The sequence below is a fragment of the Lolium perenne genome, chromosome 5, assembly GCF_019359855.2.
Source record: "Lolium perenne isolate Kyuss_39 chromosome 5, Kyuss_2.0, whole genome shotgun sequence".
Classification (NCBI taxonomy): Eukaryota; Viridiplantae; Streptophyta; class Magnoliopsida; order Poales; family Poaceae; genus Lolium; species Lolium perenne.
The window spans coordinates 50,847,183-50,864,849 of NC_067248.2; the positions used below are offsets into that span (position 1 = coordinate 50,847,183).

At 42.7% G+C, this 17,667-nt stretch overlaps 2 protein-coding genes across 2 annotated transcripts; one reads left to right on the top strand and one right to left on the bottom strand.

The window, feature by feature from the left end:
• Positions 1-2,088: 2,088 nt before the first annotated feature.
• LOC127303326 (serpin-Z1-like) lies at positions 2,089-13,204 on the bottom strand. The gene is made up of 5 exons (XM_071820763.1): positions 13,199-13,204; positions 11,691-12,995; positions 11,081-11,162; positions 10,835-10,957; positions 2,089-2,246 (listed from the first exon to the last, which is right to left on the bottom strand). The coding sequence occupies exons 1-2, from the start codon at positions 13,202-13,204 to the stop codon at positions 12,075-12,077; spliced, it is 927 nt and encodes a 308-aa protein (XP_071676864.1). The 3' UTR covers positions 2,089-2,246; positions 10,835-10,957; positions 11,081-11,162; positions 11,691-12,074.
• Positions 13,205-15,429: 2,225 nt separating this feature from the next.
• LOC127299157 (DNA-binding protein MNB1B) lies at positions 15,430-17,094 on the top strand. The gene is made up of 7 exons (XM_051329072.2): positions 15,430-15,688; positions 15,784-15,840; positions 15,992-16,123; positions 16,224-16,281; positions 16,400-16,444; positions 16,528-16,611; positions 16,852-17,094. The coding sequence occupies exons 1-7, from the start codon at positions 15,627-15,629 to the stop codon at positions 16,903-16,905; spliced, it is 492 nt and encodes a 163-aa protein (XP_051185032.1). The 5' UTR covers positions 15,430-15,626; the 3' UTR covers positions 16,906-17,094.
• The last annotated feature ends 573 nt before the right edge of the window (positions 17,095-17,667 follow it).

Here is a 17,667-nt window from a genome sequence, read left to right on the forward strand (position 1 = left end):
GACAACTCAGTTGTTAAGGCTTATAAGTATTCTTTACCTCCCCTTGTGTCGAATCAATAAATTGGGTTTTACTACCCGCGAAGACTGCTGCGATCCCCTATACTTGTGGGTTATCAATAAGTAGCAGTCATAACCGCTTCACTCCACAAGAATTTGGGCACATTCATGGTAAACATAAGTGATCGAGCCACCTCCAGCAGATGACGGTTCTTCCTTTCAGCTACTCCATTCTGTGGAGAAGTATCAGGACATGAAGTTTGATGAAGTATTCCTTTTTGGGAAAGAAAATTGCCAAATTCATTGTTCACATACTCCGTCCCATTATCTATCCTGATAATTTGAATACTAGCGTTGAAGCGATTTTGGACATATGCATAGAAGTCCTTGAAGCATGTAAGCACCTCACTTTTATGTTTCAGAAGATATATCCAAGTCATTCGGGAGTAGCAATCAATGAAGGTGACAAATACTTCATCCCGCTAACAGAGACCACCGGGGAAGTCCATACATCAGAGTGAATCAGTACAAAGGGCAACGTGCTCCGCAGTCCACGACTCACATATGATGTCCTGGTGTGTTTTCCAAACTCACATGCATCACACACAAGTTTTACTTTGTCCACCTTCTTCATTTCTTCAGGGAATATCTTACTCATAGTATCAAAGGACATATGGCCCAATCGACAATGTTGGAGTATCAACCTTGCCTCATCATCATTGGTAACAACTGTGAGAGCAGTGCACAACGCTTCATCGGTTTCCCTTCTATCCAAGTACCACAATCCCTTATGTCTCACACCTATCCCAAGCCTCCTTCCAGTCTTCCTCTCTTCAATTATACAATTATATCGATCGGCAATTATTCGACAATCAATATCATCAACCAAAGAGCTCATAGACACCAAACTCACCGGAAATGATGGAGCATATAATACCGAAGACAATGTAATGGACGGAGTGCATTTCACTGTGCCGACCCCTTTCACAGGTTGATAAGTTCCATCGGCTGTTTGGATTGTCTCTTTATGCATAGGTGGATGTGGAGTATATGATGCAAACTCACTCCACTTACCCGTGACATGTGCTGATGCTCCCGAATCCAGAATCCAATTTGAACAAGTTCCATTTAATGCAGGAGCCTGACTTGAGATTGCTTCTTCTGTTTGTGCAAGATTCACACAATTTCCTAGGACAGTCGTTTTTCCACTTTGTTTTGGAATTTCTGCACTCTCCCTTGATTGTCTCAACTTCTCAATCTCCTTGAGCAATTGAGTCATTTTCTCAAGTAGCTTCTCAATTGTTTGATTCTCCCCCATTGATCAATATTGCTGAAAATCACCAACAAACCAGCTTATGTGCTTCTTCTCTTCTCTGCTATATTTGACCTACTCTTGCATATCTCTCGACCCCTCTGGATCTTTCTTCTAGCTGCACACGCAGCTTAGGTCTCTCCTCTGTCCTCTACTCGCACATGCAGAAATCAGCACCTTTGCTTCTCCCTCTTCACTGCAAGCCACAAGCAGCTGCACATCACCCAGCTGCTCCCTTCACCACCACACCGAACTTTGCAAGATTCACCACCACTCCGAACGCTGCAGACGGTTGGCTCCGCACCTCTGCAGCAGCTCACATCAACACTTCTACCTGGGCAGCACTCCACTCCTCTGCCCGTCTGTTGTATTTCCCCTGGATTTTGCGGAACTCCACCTCACTCCACCGAATCACCACAGGCAGCCCGTAGCACACAGCATCACTGCCTCTAGCTCTGATACCATGTAGGCTTTTGGGGAAATTGTGGATGGGTTGGTCACTTGGACCTCCACACCCTCTCATATATATAGCTCAACTTAGGCTTACATGTTAACTCATACACTAGAATAGTCCAGACACTACTACTATACTAACACTCCCTAGAATACTCTAGACTTTGCTAATAAACTAACTTAGATTCTAGCACACTACTGGAATATTCTAGACTTTCCTAGGAGACTACTACTAATCTTCAATTCCCCTAGAGCATTCTAGACTCTACTAGAGTACTATTACACTAATCTTAGATTCCAACAAAATCAAATATGATTTTTCTTACTCAGGAAAGAGGAACATACCGTTTAGCAGCATGTTGGCTCTCATTGTTGACTTAAATGGATGATTCCAAACGTGGCTTTCAGTCTAATTGACAGGATCCGAAGAACCAAATATCCAATGACCTTCATTATATGCCTCTTCTTTCTCTATCGGTGTAGGCTTGTGATGGGGAAAATGGGTTAGGCAGGAAGAACTAATAATAAAACTATAAATAAATAAAAGAAAAATGAGCCATAGTTGATAAATAGAAAACGTATGGGCCGAGTGTGGCTCAGTCCATTATGTAAGAGAACCCCACATTATCGTCGCTGGGCCGGCTCATGAAACTAGACATTCCACTCTTTTCACCGTCCACTTTCTAATATAGTTTAAAATTTACATAAAAAGTTCTACTTCTCTGAAGATCAAAAGAGAAGCAACATGCAAACTTCATTGGTCCAGGATATCTCACTTAATTCTCATCCTTGAGAAGTCCTTGCTTGTATTGGCCAGATCTGGGAGAATAGAGACTAGCAAACATGACATAAGTGAGGTGATTGATACGTCTCCGACGTATCGATATTTTTTTATGTTCCATGCCACATTATTGATGATACCTACATGTTTTATGTATACTTTATATCATATTTATGCATTTTCCGGCACTAACCTATTAACGAGATGCCGAAGAGCCGATTCTTTGTTTCATTGTTTTTGGTTTCAGAAATCCTAGTAAGGAAATATTCTCGGAATTGGACGAAATCAACGCCCAGGGGCCTATTTTGCCACGAAGCTTCCAGAAGACCGAAGAGGAGACGAAGTGGGGCCACGGGGAGCCGCCACACTAGGGCGGCGCGGCCCAAGGGGGGCCCGCGCGGCCCTAGCGTGTGGGGCCCCCGTGACGCCTCCTGACCTGCCCTTCCGCCTACTTAAGTCTTCGTCGACAATAGCCCAGTACCGAGAGCCACGATACGGAAAACCTTCCAGAGACGCCGCCGCCGCCAATCCCATCTCGGGGGATTCAGGAGATCGCCTCCGGCACCCTGCCGGAGAGGGGAATCATCTCCCGGAGGACTCTTCACCGCCATGGTCGCCTCCGGAGTGATGAGTGAGTAGTTCACCCCTGGACTATGGGTCCATAGCAGTAGCTAGATGGTCATCTTCTCCTAATTATGCTTCATTGTCGGGTCTTGTGAGCTGCCTAACATGATCAAGATCATCTATCTGTAATGCTACATGTTGTGTTTGTTGGGATCCGATGGATAGAGAATATATGTTATGTTGATTATCAATTTATACCTATGTGTTGTTTATGATCTTGCATGCTCTCCGTTATTAGTAGAGGCTCTGGCCAAGTTTTTACTCTTAACTCCAAGAGGGAGTATTTATGCTCGATAGTGGGTTCATGCCTCCATTAAATCCGGGGATGCTGACAGAAAGTTCTAAGGTTGTGGATGTGCTGTTGCCACTAGAGATAAAACATTGATGCTATGTCCGAGGATGTAGTTATTGATTACATTACGCACCATACTTAATGCAATTGTCTGTTGTTTGCAACTTAATACTGGAAGGGGTTCGGATGATAACCTGAAGGTGGACTTTTTAGGCATATATGCATGCTGGATAGCGGTGTATGTACTATGTCGTAATGCCCAATTAAATCTCACTATACTCATCATATCATGTATGTGCATGGTCATGCCCTCTTTATTTGTCAATTGCCCAACTGTAATTTGTTCACCCAACATGCTATTTATCTTATGGGAGAGACACCTCTAGTGAACTGTGGACCCCGATCCATTCTTTTACATCGAATACAATCTACTGCAATACTTGTTCTACTGTTTTCTGCAAGCAATCATCATCCACACTATACATCTAATCCTTTGTTACAGCAAGCCGGTGAGATTGACAACCTCACTGTTACGTTGGGGCAAAGTACTTTGGTTGTGTTGTGCAGGTTCCACGTTGGCGCCGGAATCCCTGGTGTTGCGCCGCACTACATCTCGCCACCATCAACCTTCAACGTGCTTCTTGACTCCTACTGGTTCGATAAACCTTGGTTTCTAACTGAGGGAAACTTACTGCTGTACGCATCACACCTTCCACTTGGGGTTCCCAACGGTCGCGTGCTGTACGCGTGTCAAGCTAAATTTCTGGCGCCGTTGTCGGGGAGATCAAGACACGCTGCAAGGGGAGTCTCCACAATCCAATCTCTTTACTTTGTTTTTGTCTTGCTTTGTTTTATTTACTTTCTTATTTGCTGCATTATATCAAAATACAAAAAAAAATTAGTTGATAGTTTTACTTTATTTACTGTCTTGCACTCTATATCAAAAACACACAAAAAAAATTTTAGTTACTTGCATTTTACTTAGTTACTTGGATTTTACTTTTGTTACCATGTCAAGCTCTGCACCTGTTACTTCTTCACCTGAAGAATTAGTCTTCACTTTTAAACAAGGGGATGAGGAGAGTTTTAAAGATGCTTGGTCCAGAATTTTCACTTCTTATCGTAAAGCTGAACCTCAAATGACTCTAAGCTTGCTCCTTAGTAACTTTTATTTTGGTCTTATGATTCGCTATAGATATGCCTTGGATGCTGTAGTGGGAGGAGATTTCCTTCATTGCAATGGGGATCAAGCTTTTAATGCCATAAAGAAGTTGGTTGCATCACATGATTCAGCTAATAACTTTGATTCAGCCCTTATTAGCATTTATAATAGATTAAACACTCTTGAGACAAGTGCATCTCGCTTGAACGAAAATTATAGATATGTTCGAAACCGTCTTGATCAAGTTTTAGTGAACTCTGAACCTTCATTATGGGATCCTACTATTAAAATTGTTATCGGTAATCAAACTCTTCATGCCAATTGTGATATTATGTCTGAATTTTGCCTTATGCCTAAGAGTATTCATGAATCTTTGACACTTTGGGGATTCGTTGAAGGGGGAGAAGGAATAACTCTTATTGATAACTCTGTTATAATTCCCAAGGGAATAGCTGCGGGTGTGCATACAACCATTCTTGGAAGAACAATATCCATTGATTATCTTGTTATTGAATGTGTAGGAACAGGACAAATCACACTCGGAAGATCCCTGCTGAAACTATTGGGAGCAGTCATAGATATGGGAGAAGGCACCCTAAAATTCACCTCTACACCGGGGGGAAGACATGTATTCCCTAAATCAAAGAGTAAGAAAAAGAACAAGAAAGGTAAGGGTAAAGCCCAAGGTAATGTTGATACACCACCTCTTGATAACACTTGATATACACTTTCTGCGCCTAGCTGAAAGGCGTTAAAGAAAAGCGCTTATGGGAGACAACCCATGTTTTTACTACAGTACTTTTATTTTATATTTGAGTCTTGGAAGTTGTTACCCTGTAGCAACCTCTCCTTATCTTAGTTTTGTTGCATAGTTGTGCCAAGTAAAGTCGTTGATAGTAAGGTTCATACTAGATTTGGATTACTGCGCAGAAACAGATTTCTTTGCTGTCACGAATTTGGGCAAAATTCTCTGTAGGTAACTCAGAAAATTAGCCAATTTACGTGAGTGATCCTCAGATATGTACGCAACTTTCATTAAATTTGAGCATTTTCATTTGAGCAAGTCTGGTGCCTCTTAGAAATTCGTCTTTACGAACTGTTCTGTTTTGACAGATTCTGCCTTTTATTTCGCATTGCCTGTTTTGATATGCTTGATGGATTTTTCGATTCCATTAACTTTCAGTAGCTTTGTGCAATGTCCAGAAGTGTTCAGAATGATTATGTCACCTCTGAACATGTAAATTTTGATTGTGCACTAACCCTCTAATGAGTTGTTTTGAGTTTGGTGTGGAGGAAGTTTTCAAGGATCAAGAGAGGAGGATGATACAATATGATCAAGGAGAGTGAAAGCTCTAAGCTTGGGGATGCCCCGGTGGTTCACCCCTGCATATTTCAAGAAGACTGAAGCGTCTAAGCTTGGGGATGCCCAAGGCATCCCCTTCTTCATCGACAACATTATCAGGTTCCTCTAGTGAAACTACATTTTTATTCCATCACATCTTATGTACTTTGCTTAGAGCGTCGGTTTGTTTTTGTTTTTGTTTTGTTTGAATAAAATGGATCCTAGCATTCTTTGTGTGGGAGAGAGACACGCTCCGCTGTTGCATATGGACAAATATGTCCTTAGGCTTTACTCATAGTATTCATGGCGAAGGTTGAATCTTCTTCGTTAAATTGTTATATGGTTGGAAACGGGAAATGCTACATGTAGTAATTGGTAAAATGTCTTGGATAATTTGATACTTGGAAATTGTTGTGCTCATGTTTAAGCTCTTGCATCATATACTTTGCACCTATTAATGAAGAAATACATAGAGCTTGCTAAAATTTGGTTTGCATAATTGGTCTCTCTAAAGTCTAGATAATTTCTAGTAAGGATTGAACAACAAGGAAGACGGTGTAGAGTCTTATAATGTTTACAATATGTCTTTTATGTGAGTTTTTCTGCACCGGTTCATCCTTGTGTTTGTCTCAAATAGCCTTGCTAGCCTAAACCTTGTATCGAGAGGGAATACTTCTCATGCATCCAAATCCTTGAGCCAACCACTATGCCATTTGTGTCCACCATACCTACCTACTACATGGTATTTCTCCGCCATTCCAAAGTAAATTGCTTGAGTGCTACCTTTAAAATTTCTATCATTTACCTTTACAATATATAGCTCATGGGACAAATAGCCTAAAAACTATTGTGGTATTGAATATGTACTTATGCACTTTATCTCTTATTAAGTTTCTTGTTGTGCGATAACCATGTTCCTGGAGACGCCATCAACTACTCTTTGTTGAATATCATGTGAGTTGCTATGCATGTTCGTCTTGTCTGAAGTAAGGGAGATTTACCACTTATTTAATGGTTAGAGCATGCATAATGTTAGAGAAGAACATTGGGCCGCTAACTAAAGCCATGAACCATGGTGGAAGTTTCAGTTTTGGACAAATATCCTTAATCTCATATGAGAACATTAATTGTTGCTAAATGCTTATGCATTAAAGAGGAGTCCATTATCTGTTGTCTATGTTGTCCCGGTATGGATGTCTAAGTTGAGAATAATCAAAAGCGAGAAATCCAATGCGAGCTTTCTCCTTAGACCTTTGTACATGCGGCATAGAGGTACCCCTTTGTGACACTTGATTAAAACATATGTATTGCAATGATAATCTCAGTAATCCAAGCTAATTAGGACAAGGCGCGGGCACTATTAGTATACTATGCATGAGGCTTGCAACTTGTAAGATATAATTTACATGATACATATGCTTTATTACTACCGTTGACAAAATTGTTTCTTGTTTTCAAAACCAAAGCTCTAGCACAAATATAGCAATCAGTGCTTCCCTTTGCGAAGGGCCTTTCTTTTACTTTTATGTTGAGTCAGTTCACCTATCTCTCTCCACCTCAAGAAGCAAACACTTGTGTGAACCGTGCATTGATTCCTACATACTTGCATATTGCACTTGTTATATTACTTTACATTGACAATATCCATGAGATATACATGTTATGAGTTGAAAGCAACCGCTGAAACTTCATCTTCCTTTGTGTTGCTTCAATACCTCTACTTTGATTTATTGCTTTATGAGTTAACTCTTATGCAAGACTTATTGATGCTTATCTTGAAAGTACTATTCATGAAAAATCTTTGCTTTATGATTCATTTGTTTACTCATGTCATTACCATTGCTTTGATCGCTGCATTCATTACATATGCTTACAATAGTATGATCGAGGTTATGATGGCATGTCACTCCAGAAATTATCTTTGTTATCGTTTACCTACTCGGGTCGAGTAGGAACTAAGCTTGGGGATGCTGATACGTCTCCGACGTATCGATAATTTCTTATGTTCTATGCCACATTATTGATGATACCTACATGTTTTATGCATACTTTATGTCATATTTATGCATTTTCCGGCACTAACCTATTAACGAGATGCCGAAGAGCCAGTTGCTGTTTTTTGCTGTTTTTGGTTTCAGAAATCCTAGTAAGGAAATATTCTCGGAATTGGACGAAATCAACGCCCAGGGGCCTATTTTGCCACGAAGCTTCCATGAGACCGAAGAGGAGACGAAGTGGGGCCACGGGGCGCCGCCACACTAGGGCGGCGCGGCCCAAGGGGGGCCCGCGCGGCCCTAGCGTGTGGGGCCCCCGTGACGCCTCCTGACCTGCCCTTCCGCCTACTTAAGTCTTCGTCGACAATAGCCCCAGTATCGAGAGCCACGATACGGAAAACCTTCCAGAGACGCCGCCGCCGCCAATCCCATCTCGGGGGATTCAGGAGATCGCCTCCGGCACCCTGCCGGAGAGGGGAATCATCTCCCGGAGGACTCTTCACCGCCATGGTCGCCTCCGGAGTGATGAGTGAGTAGTTCACCCCTGGACTATGGGTCCATAGCAGTAGCTAGATGGTCGTCTTCTCCTAATTATGCTTCATTGTCGGGTCTTGTGAGCTGCCTAACATGATCAAGATCATCTATCTGTAATGCTACATGTTGTGTTTGTTGGGATCCGATGGATAGAGAATACTATGTTATGTTGATTATCAATTTATACCTATGTGTTGTTTATGATCTTGCATGCTCTCCGTTATTAGTAGAGGCTCTGGCCAAGTTTTTACTCTTAACTCCAAGAGGGAGTATTTATGCTCGATAGTGGGTTCATGCCTCCATTAAATCTGGGACAGTGACAGAAAGTTCTAAGGTTGTGGATGTGCTGTTGCCACTAGGGATAAAACATTGATGCTATGTCCGAGGATGTAGTTATTGATTACATTACGCACCATACTTAATGCAATTGTCTGTTGTTTGCAACTTAATACTGGAAGGGGTTCGGATGATAACCTGAAGGTGGACTTTTTAGGCATAGATGCATGCTGGATAGCGGTCTATGTACTATGTCGTAATGCCCAATTAAATCTCACTATACTCATCATATCATGTATGTGCATGGTCATGCCCTCTTTATTTGTCAATTGCCCAACTGTAATTTGTTTACCCAACATGCTATTTATCTTATGGGAGAGACACCTCTAGTGAACTGTGGACCCTGGTCCATTCTTTTACATCGAATACAATCTACTGCAATACTTGTTCTACTGTTTTCTGCAAACAATCATCATCCACACTATACATCTAATCCTTTGTTACAGCAAGCCGGTGAGATTGACAACCTCACTGTTACGTTGGGGCAAAGTACTTTGGTCGTGTTGTGCAGGTTCCACGTTGGCGCCGGAATCCTGGTGTTGCGCCGCACTACATCTCGCCGCCATCAACCTTCAACGTGCTTCTTGACTCCTACTGGTTCGATAAACCTTGGTTTCTAATTGAGGGAAACTTACTGCTGTACGCATCATACCTTCCACTTGGGGTTCCCAACGGTCGCGTGCTGTACGCGTGTCAGTGATCTCTTACAATTTCATGCATTGAGATCACTTTTACTCCCCTTTTGATGAAAACAATACATTGCTTCGCCTTGTATATTTTTCTCTCTATACAAATTATTTTTAGCTTCTAATATTTTCAGCAAGTAAATGTTACAAATGCTTATCCAGCATTATTTCCATCTTCCTAAATTACACACTATTTCTAATATTTTCAGCAAGTAACAACTGTTCTTTCTAATATTTTTTGCACCTTTAAATGCAGTTGTTGTGGCTATTCATTTCAGGTCAGTATATGCAATCTATGCTTTTCTTGCCATTGTGTTGTGTTTTATTTGGCTTCTCTAACTGACCTTGGTTTTTGAGCCCAAATATATTTTGGTTATTTTATATATAAGTACATGTATATACTTATTTGGTTTGACATTCCATTGTAGCCAATACGGAGAAGTTTAACCTTTGCCACATCTATTACTTACCTGCTATATTGGATGGAAGACCTACTAAAATAGTAGCAGTATGTTCTTTTGCAAGTCACAAAATGTGGCAAAACTATTCAAGATCGGTCTGGCCAGGTAATTGTCTGCATATTATCCATGTTTGTTCATAGCTATATGTGCTCAATATGCTTTTTTTCTTCATGGTTTACTCAACTCGCATGCCAGCCCATTCCATCCCTCGCCTAGGATGTGAAGTAACCACCGGAACCATCTGACATGTCTTCATCGGATAAGAGGTGACCCGTCTTCTTCCTTGCAAAAACCAGTTTTTGTGTACATGTATATATAGAGTATACCTCGCGCAGCACTAGCTTGAACTAAGTTCATTATAATTGTTCCCAGAATCAGGCAGCCGTCAGAGAAAGGTTTGTTGGATCTGCAGCCCAAGAAAAACTAAGTTCATCCAATTATGTGTAGGATTTTTTTTTGTATTACGATATGGCCATCGGTGTTACTCTTGTGTCGTTTGCATGCTCTGGACTATGAAGGTTGTGGTGTTCACTGTTGTACTCTTATTGTAAATTTGAACTAGCTCTATTTCTTCCTCCATGCAATTCCTCTGTTAGCTATTTTTTACTTTCATGTGTGCAAAATTTCTTTGGCGAGGGACTTCTTGCCAAACTGCATAATTTGTGAGTTCTGCTTCTTATGTAAATCAATAAATGTATTGATTGTTGATGATACTTCCAAATATTTGAATTATTCATTTGACATGTCTTTTGAAACATTGTATTGATAAGGCCTTGCTGTTTGACATGTTTTTGAAACCCATGACCATGGAAATGTGACACCTTCAAGGAAAGTACACTGGTTTAGGATTTCGGTTATACCTTTGTTGCACACTGCTGCAGCCAAAACCCAGCAGGTTGGCCATCATATGTATTCAGTGTGACACCTTCACTGCCGCAACCAAGGCCCAGTAAGTTTAGCATCATATGTATTCGGTGTGACACCTTCAAGGAAAGTACACTAATTTAGGATTAAAATCATGTATACTTTTATTTTAAATAATTGACAAATGTCATGTAGCATACAAGAAACTTCAAAGCCTGGCAGCTAGCCATCACACCATTTACCTGCTCCATTGTTCTGATTCGACCCTTACTCCGATCAAGCGTATCATAATCACCTTGCTTTCTTAGGAAGAAAGAACTTAATCTGAAATTTTGAAAGCTTTTCATAAAAATAAGCCCCAATGTAAAATATGTGTAGGAAAAAGGGTATGCAAGGACACAGCCCCAACCTACCACTAAAACTCAGGGCCTGAGTTTCTTATCAAGAACATATATCACACATAAAACAAATAATCCAAGGAAGATCTTGTATTACATGGTGTTTCTACTTGTTTTCCTTTTAGATACTATGATTACATGCATGTTTCTAATTTGCTGAATTAGACCCAGTAACGTTATGAGAAAGTTTGAATTGTCACTGCATTTCATCACTACCATTTTGAATGATGCGTTCATGCCATTTTAGGCGAATCATACAAGTTTGTGAAACTAAAGAAGACATGCCAAAATACAGACTTGGAATATCACAAGACCAATATATTCCTGGAACCTGCAAAAGATAAAGCAGCAAATTACTCACCGAGGAACCAGTAAATTTGATGTTCGAGTTGGGGGCTACGAATATAAACCAGATTTCAGTTCTAAGACTCATGCAGAAGATAAATTCAGTTACCCAATAAGGTGGGGAGGCCGTCGGCGATTCACCCCGGGAGGCCTGCGACACGACCAATATGCCAAGCAGGGCGTCCTCGCCGGCGTCCCTCGGCTCTTATTCCGATTTATCAGCGTGTCCCACGGGAAGAGGAGGCCGACTCTGTGGAGCCCTCTGATGTGGGATGCATGCGGCCGCTGATCTGGTGGAGATGAGTCCCGGGCCTCCGCGTCCGCCGATGTCGACGCCTGGCGCTAGGTCACCCGCGAGCATGCCGAGCTCGAGCGCCCACATGGGCACTTCAGCGACCAGATTCAACGAGGCGAACCACGGGCACCTTGAAGGCGCCCACGGGGACCTGGGTCATCAGGCTCGAGGAGTCGTCGAGCAGCTCCGGGCGGGACCCTAGCATCTGCAGTAGGGCCTGCAGGCCATGGCACTCGTTCGGGAGGTAGATGTACAAGGAGAATCACCGTCGGCTCTTGCCGTTGCGTCTACCGAGCGTGTGCGGGAGCCTGAGCACCTTGTAGCCGGAACGGCAGGCTGCCGCTTGCCGCTCGACATGAAGGGCGCGCGGACGTGGTGGCCGAAGGCGTGCATGTAGAAGGTCGAACTTGCTGCGCCAGGCGCCCTTGAAGTAGATCGCATTCCCGAGGACAGCCACCATGTAGCTGTTGATGGTGCCTTGGGGCACGAGCTCCGTGATCCTGCCGTCACGCTCTCGAACCGCTGGTTGATCTCGGCTCTCGCTTCCTCGGGCATGAAGCAGATTAATTGTGAGAGATTGGAGTCGAGCATTGGGGCGAATTCCTGGGAAAAAGCTGCAACGATCGACAGGGGCGGACTGGGACTCACCATTGCTTTGAAGGACGCCGGGCGCGTCTGGGAGCGGTAGTGCTCGGAGACGACGGCGGTGTAGCCGGCCTTGAGGCGCATCGCGTCGTCGACCCACACGCCGTTGGCGAACCGCACCGTGGGCTCCCCGTCGTCGCCGGCGTTGTCGGAGAGGACGGGCAGCGCGACGTGCAATGCGAGCGCCGCGTGGGCGCGGCCGCCAGCGGGGCCGAGGAAGGCGACGATCTGGTCGAGCGTGTCGCCCTTGGCTCCCGCGCCGAGCAGCGCCAGCGCAGCGTGGATGGAGAGCGGAGAAGAGCAGGGGCGTGTGAGTCTCCTGCCGACGATGGGGACGAAGGGAAAGGGCGGCCTCACGTGGTTGGGAGAGAGCAGCGGTGGGGAGTGAGCTGCCGACCACTCAATAGGGAGCGGTGGGGAGGAGACTGGAGAGAGAGAGCTACAGAGCGTGGCTTGTCCTTTTTCTTTTGTAAGCTCATTTACTCATGTTCGATTCAGCATGTTTGCAAACTGTTTGGTTAGTACCGATGCAACAGACACGCTCTAATTGCGACTTAGTCAACACTCAGCATGTCTTTGTAATGGAACACAACGTGATCCTTTCAAGAAAATAAACTTGCATACAAAAGTGGTAACGTAATCATCTTTGAAAGCAAAAATAGAAGAAAAAAACATACTTCCATCGTCCCATAAAAACATTTATCTAAATTTAAGTACCTAGATATATTTAAATTAGACAAAGTAACGAAATATTTATGGAACGGGGGAGTATTAAACTAAATATGATATATGTTTGTACATCGCCAATTTTGAGTGAACACGTGTGTGGATCTTTCTGTAACACACACGATTTCATCGTCGGGCCATGAAACCTATCTAAGTGGCTCCAAATAAAAAAGTTGATAAAAGAAGGAAAATATGAAATACATGTTTATAATATAGATTAACAGGGCTATGCTTACGATTACTGATCAGATTGAAAAATGAGCTATTTTTTGCAAACAATAAGTTACCCTCAAACCATGAATGATGCAACAAGCTTATGTATATGTTGCTTTTGCTTCTCCTTCCATACTTCTAATGCTCCTGATAAAACTGGAGTGTTGGTTATTGTAATATATATTTCTCTATTTCCATGATTGTTTATAAGAATGTGCTGCTTCCTTTATGATTCCATGTGTTTTATCCTAATTTCATCCTATTAACTTAGTTTTGTGAAACCTAAGCAATGTATATCATTCAACTACCTGAAATTTATCATTGCTACACAAACTGTAAATCAGTGAGGATTACACGGGATCGTGCACCAAGGTGGCGTTAATATATATCTCCACCGGCAGTGTTAGATGGACCGCTGATGTGACAACACCCAATCTCCGCCACCACCAGCGGAAGGACAGCCGTCACGCATGTGTTCCATCTCCGCCACCACCATCGGCGGTACACCGCTCCATCGACTGTCAGCGTGGCCGTACCCGATCTCCACCGAAAATGCTCGCTCGCATGCCAGCTAAACTGTATTTCTATTCTCTCACTCTCCAAGCCCACAATGACAAAAGACCATTTGGATTGGCTCAAGGAGTAAAAACAGTTCAAATCTCCACATGAAAAGTACGTGCAATAACACGTTTATATCCTATAATATTATCTACTCATATCACTTCAAAAAAAAAAATCAACATAACATAACCATTGAATTAGAATTAGGTTTAGATTTTATGTGCGGTGTGGCCTCTAAAGACCGAACTGCAGCGAGCTTAGCTTTTGGTGTATTATATTTTGCTTTTTTTCTGATTGTGCATAAAAAATATTGTTATGTTCTGATTTCGTGTGTTCATCTTATTAACTTTGTTTTCTAAATCTATATTCCCATAGATCAGTTCGAATTTCACGGGATCGTGCGCCAAGGCGCACATTTAAATCTAGTTGAGTTGAAAGCTTGCCTAGAGGGCCTTTTACATGGACACTGTCCGATGTCAGCTTTCCATCATTATTGATATAGACTGTAGTCACTGAATTGGTCTCAGCTGTTCTTGCTAAGGATCAAGATAGATCCTTGTACTTGCATATTATCTAGAGATTAAAGCCTTGGCATGCTAAGGTGGTGTTTGCAGTCTTGTAGAAGTAGATTGCGGGCAGGTTAAGGTAGTCACTGCCTTGAAAATTTTGCAAGATCAAAGCATAGAACTAGTGTCTCAGTTCGGGTCCTGCTGTCGCTCGTCAGGAGATCGAACTAGAGGCATCGATAACCCTTGCTGCTTAATAAGATTTGTTTTTACCGGTTAAACAAAGAGTACTGTAGGCACAAGTCCTACCAAGACATCGTTTTTTGCTAAAATTTGTATTGTGCATCCATGTGTATCCGGTTTATCATGATTAACATATTTGGTAATGAAATTTCTTCTTCATTTTTTTGCCGTAGCCAGAAATCCTACTTTATTTGGAGCCAAGACATTGTTTTTGCTAAAATTTGTATCGTGCATCTATGTGTATCGGGTTTATCATGATTAACATATTTGGTAATGGAAATTTCTTTATCTTATGTTCAATGGGATGGTTAAGTTTTTTTTTTGGGTGGGGGCGATAGCGGGGTCGTTAAGTTGAATGAAATATTTTTGCTATGTATCTATTTATTAGGGAAGTTTTTTTTTTTTTTTTTGCTATGTATCTATGCAGTGAAAATTTTCCATTCTACCATAGTTATGCCCTTACAGGGCCCATATTTCGTTTTACCCTGGGCCTTGAAAAGTCAGGACCGGCCCTGGCTAGGTCGTAAGAGAGATCTCGGAGGACTCGACTTATTATCAAAGTCGGTGTTTGCCAAAATAAAAGTATCAAACTCGGGTTTCCTCTTTTATGAAGATTGTAATAAAACCTACCCGCAAAAGGTAGAGATTGTAATATATCCTCTAAAGGTCAAAACGAACCAGGGCTTGGCTTCATTTGGCCCAGTACCTGACATAAGGGCAAAGAGGCAATTTCCTCAATTCCCCAATCTCCCAAACCCTAGCTGAGCTGCGGGTCGCCAGCCTCTCGTCTACCGTTCTCAATTCGGGCGCTCGATTACTGGGTTCGCCTCGCGCCGATCTCACCTGTTGTTCAGACATGAAGCCTTGCAAGCAGATCGCATCCATGGGAGCCGCCGCCACGGACGAGGCCGACAGCAGGTAAGAATCCAAACCGAATCTTGTTTCTGCGATGCAAGAGACATTGCTAGTTTTGTGTGCGTCGAGCGATCCATAAACCTTTGATTCCTACGCAGGGTGGCAGCGATGAGCGATGCAATCCAATCGAGGAAGGGGAAGAAGGCCAAGGGCAGGTAAGAGTTCAACGGGGGATTTGACAATTTGCCACACTTTTTTTTCGCAATTTGATTATTTGCCACAGGAAAATCGATTTGTTCGTGTGATGCAACCTATGGAGGTTAATTTTGGTGCGTCGACCCCTGACATTTTCGATGTTCCACCCAGGTTGGCGGTGAAGAGCAATGGAGCGGAGAAGCCCAAGACCCATGACTTTTCCGATGTTTCACGCTTGCTGAGCGTGATGAACATTGCAGAGGAAAAGTCAGAGGATGAATCGCTCGCCCTGTTCATCTACCAGTAAGATGAGATCCTCCACGTTTTTCAGATTGCTGTTCTTTTTTTTTTTTTTTTGCTTTTCTGGACGGGCGCTGATTTATTTGACAATTTGGTTGGTTAGGGACCAATTTTGGATGCAGAACTTCAAAGGCGTCTATGACAAGCCGTCCGTAGATGCTGTCAGTTCAATCCTTCAATGCCTCCTGCCCTCCTTGTCTCTATCTGCAGGCATAATGATTCGTTTCCATTGTTTCGTGGATAAATTGATAATTTGTTTGTTTCTCATAAAACTTTCAGATTCGTAAGGTAGCTGCTGAAAACTGGAAATTCTTTGACGATTCGGTAAGGCAGCTTCTAATCTTCTTCAACTTTTGCGGTGCTGATTTGTTGCTAATACTTATACATGGATGGGTCTGTGTTTGCAGGACAAGGCCCCTTATGTAGCCAGGGCACGCATTAACAAAATATTCATGGCTAAGACAGTCGCTAAGGTTCACGAGTTAAAGAAGGTTGTGACAAAGACCTAGCGCTTTTACCTATTTTTAGATAACTTTACCGTGCTAAGCTAAGCATCCTCTGCAGATATAATGCTCTTTCATCACATATATTATATCCAATAACAATAGATAATATCATCTACTTTACCTTTCATTGAAAGAATACTTAAACTATTTGTGTTTGCACATTTAATTTTCTTTCTTGTTGATCAAGCTTCTCATTGAACTTTTATGGATTTCTATCCCTTATAGACACTGAAGTTGACGCACCTGATGACGAACAAGATGATGAATCTGAAAATGTGAACACACAAGATCTCTAAGATGTATTTGAATAGATGATTTGTCTTTCCCTTTTTGCTATATGTATTTTTTTTTGATATATTACCCAGTTAGCAGATAATGCATGTCCTCTTTGTTTATAATTGTATATTGTCATCCCAGTAGTTAGGGGGTTCCCTGCATATTTCAACATGACATGTACAATGTATTGTGGCCTTTGGCTCCCGTGAAATACAAGTTGCATATTCCCTAACATGGTAGCTTAGTTTTTTTTTGGATACTACAACTCGTCCATCCCGTTGTCCCGTCCTCACAGGCTGTCCCGCCGCCTTGCCGCCGCCTCCCCGTCCTCTTATGGCTAGGCCGCCCCGTCACCTCCTCACAGGTCGTCGGCTGCTACCCCGCTGGCCGCCTGCTCAACTATAGAAAAGTAAACGAGACCCATCGAGAGCAAACAGGCACAAGATTATGCTCAAGTGAAGGCCTCGTTTACTTTTCTGTACCTGTAGTTGAGCAATCTTGTGCCTGTTTGCTCAACTACAAGTCCTGCGTGAGTCGTCTGCTTAATTTTCTCTCGATCGAGAGTTGACCCGATCCACAACAAAAGAAAATGTTTGCCTCGTCTAGTTATGTTGTGATTCCTCGCTTCCCCGTGATTTTTAATGGCGCAAATTACCCTGATTTTGTTGCCTTTATGCGCATTCGTATGCGGGGTCTTCATCTTTGAGGTGTGATGTCCGGCGAGGTCTCCTGTCCGCCGTGCCCCATTGCTTCTACGGCTCCTAC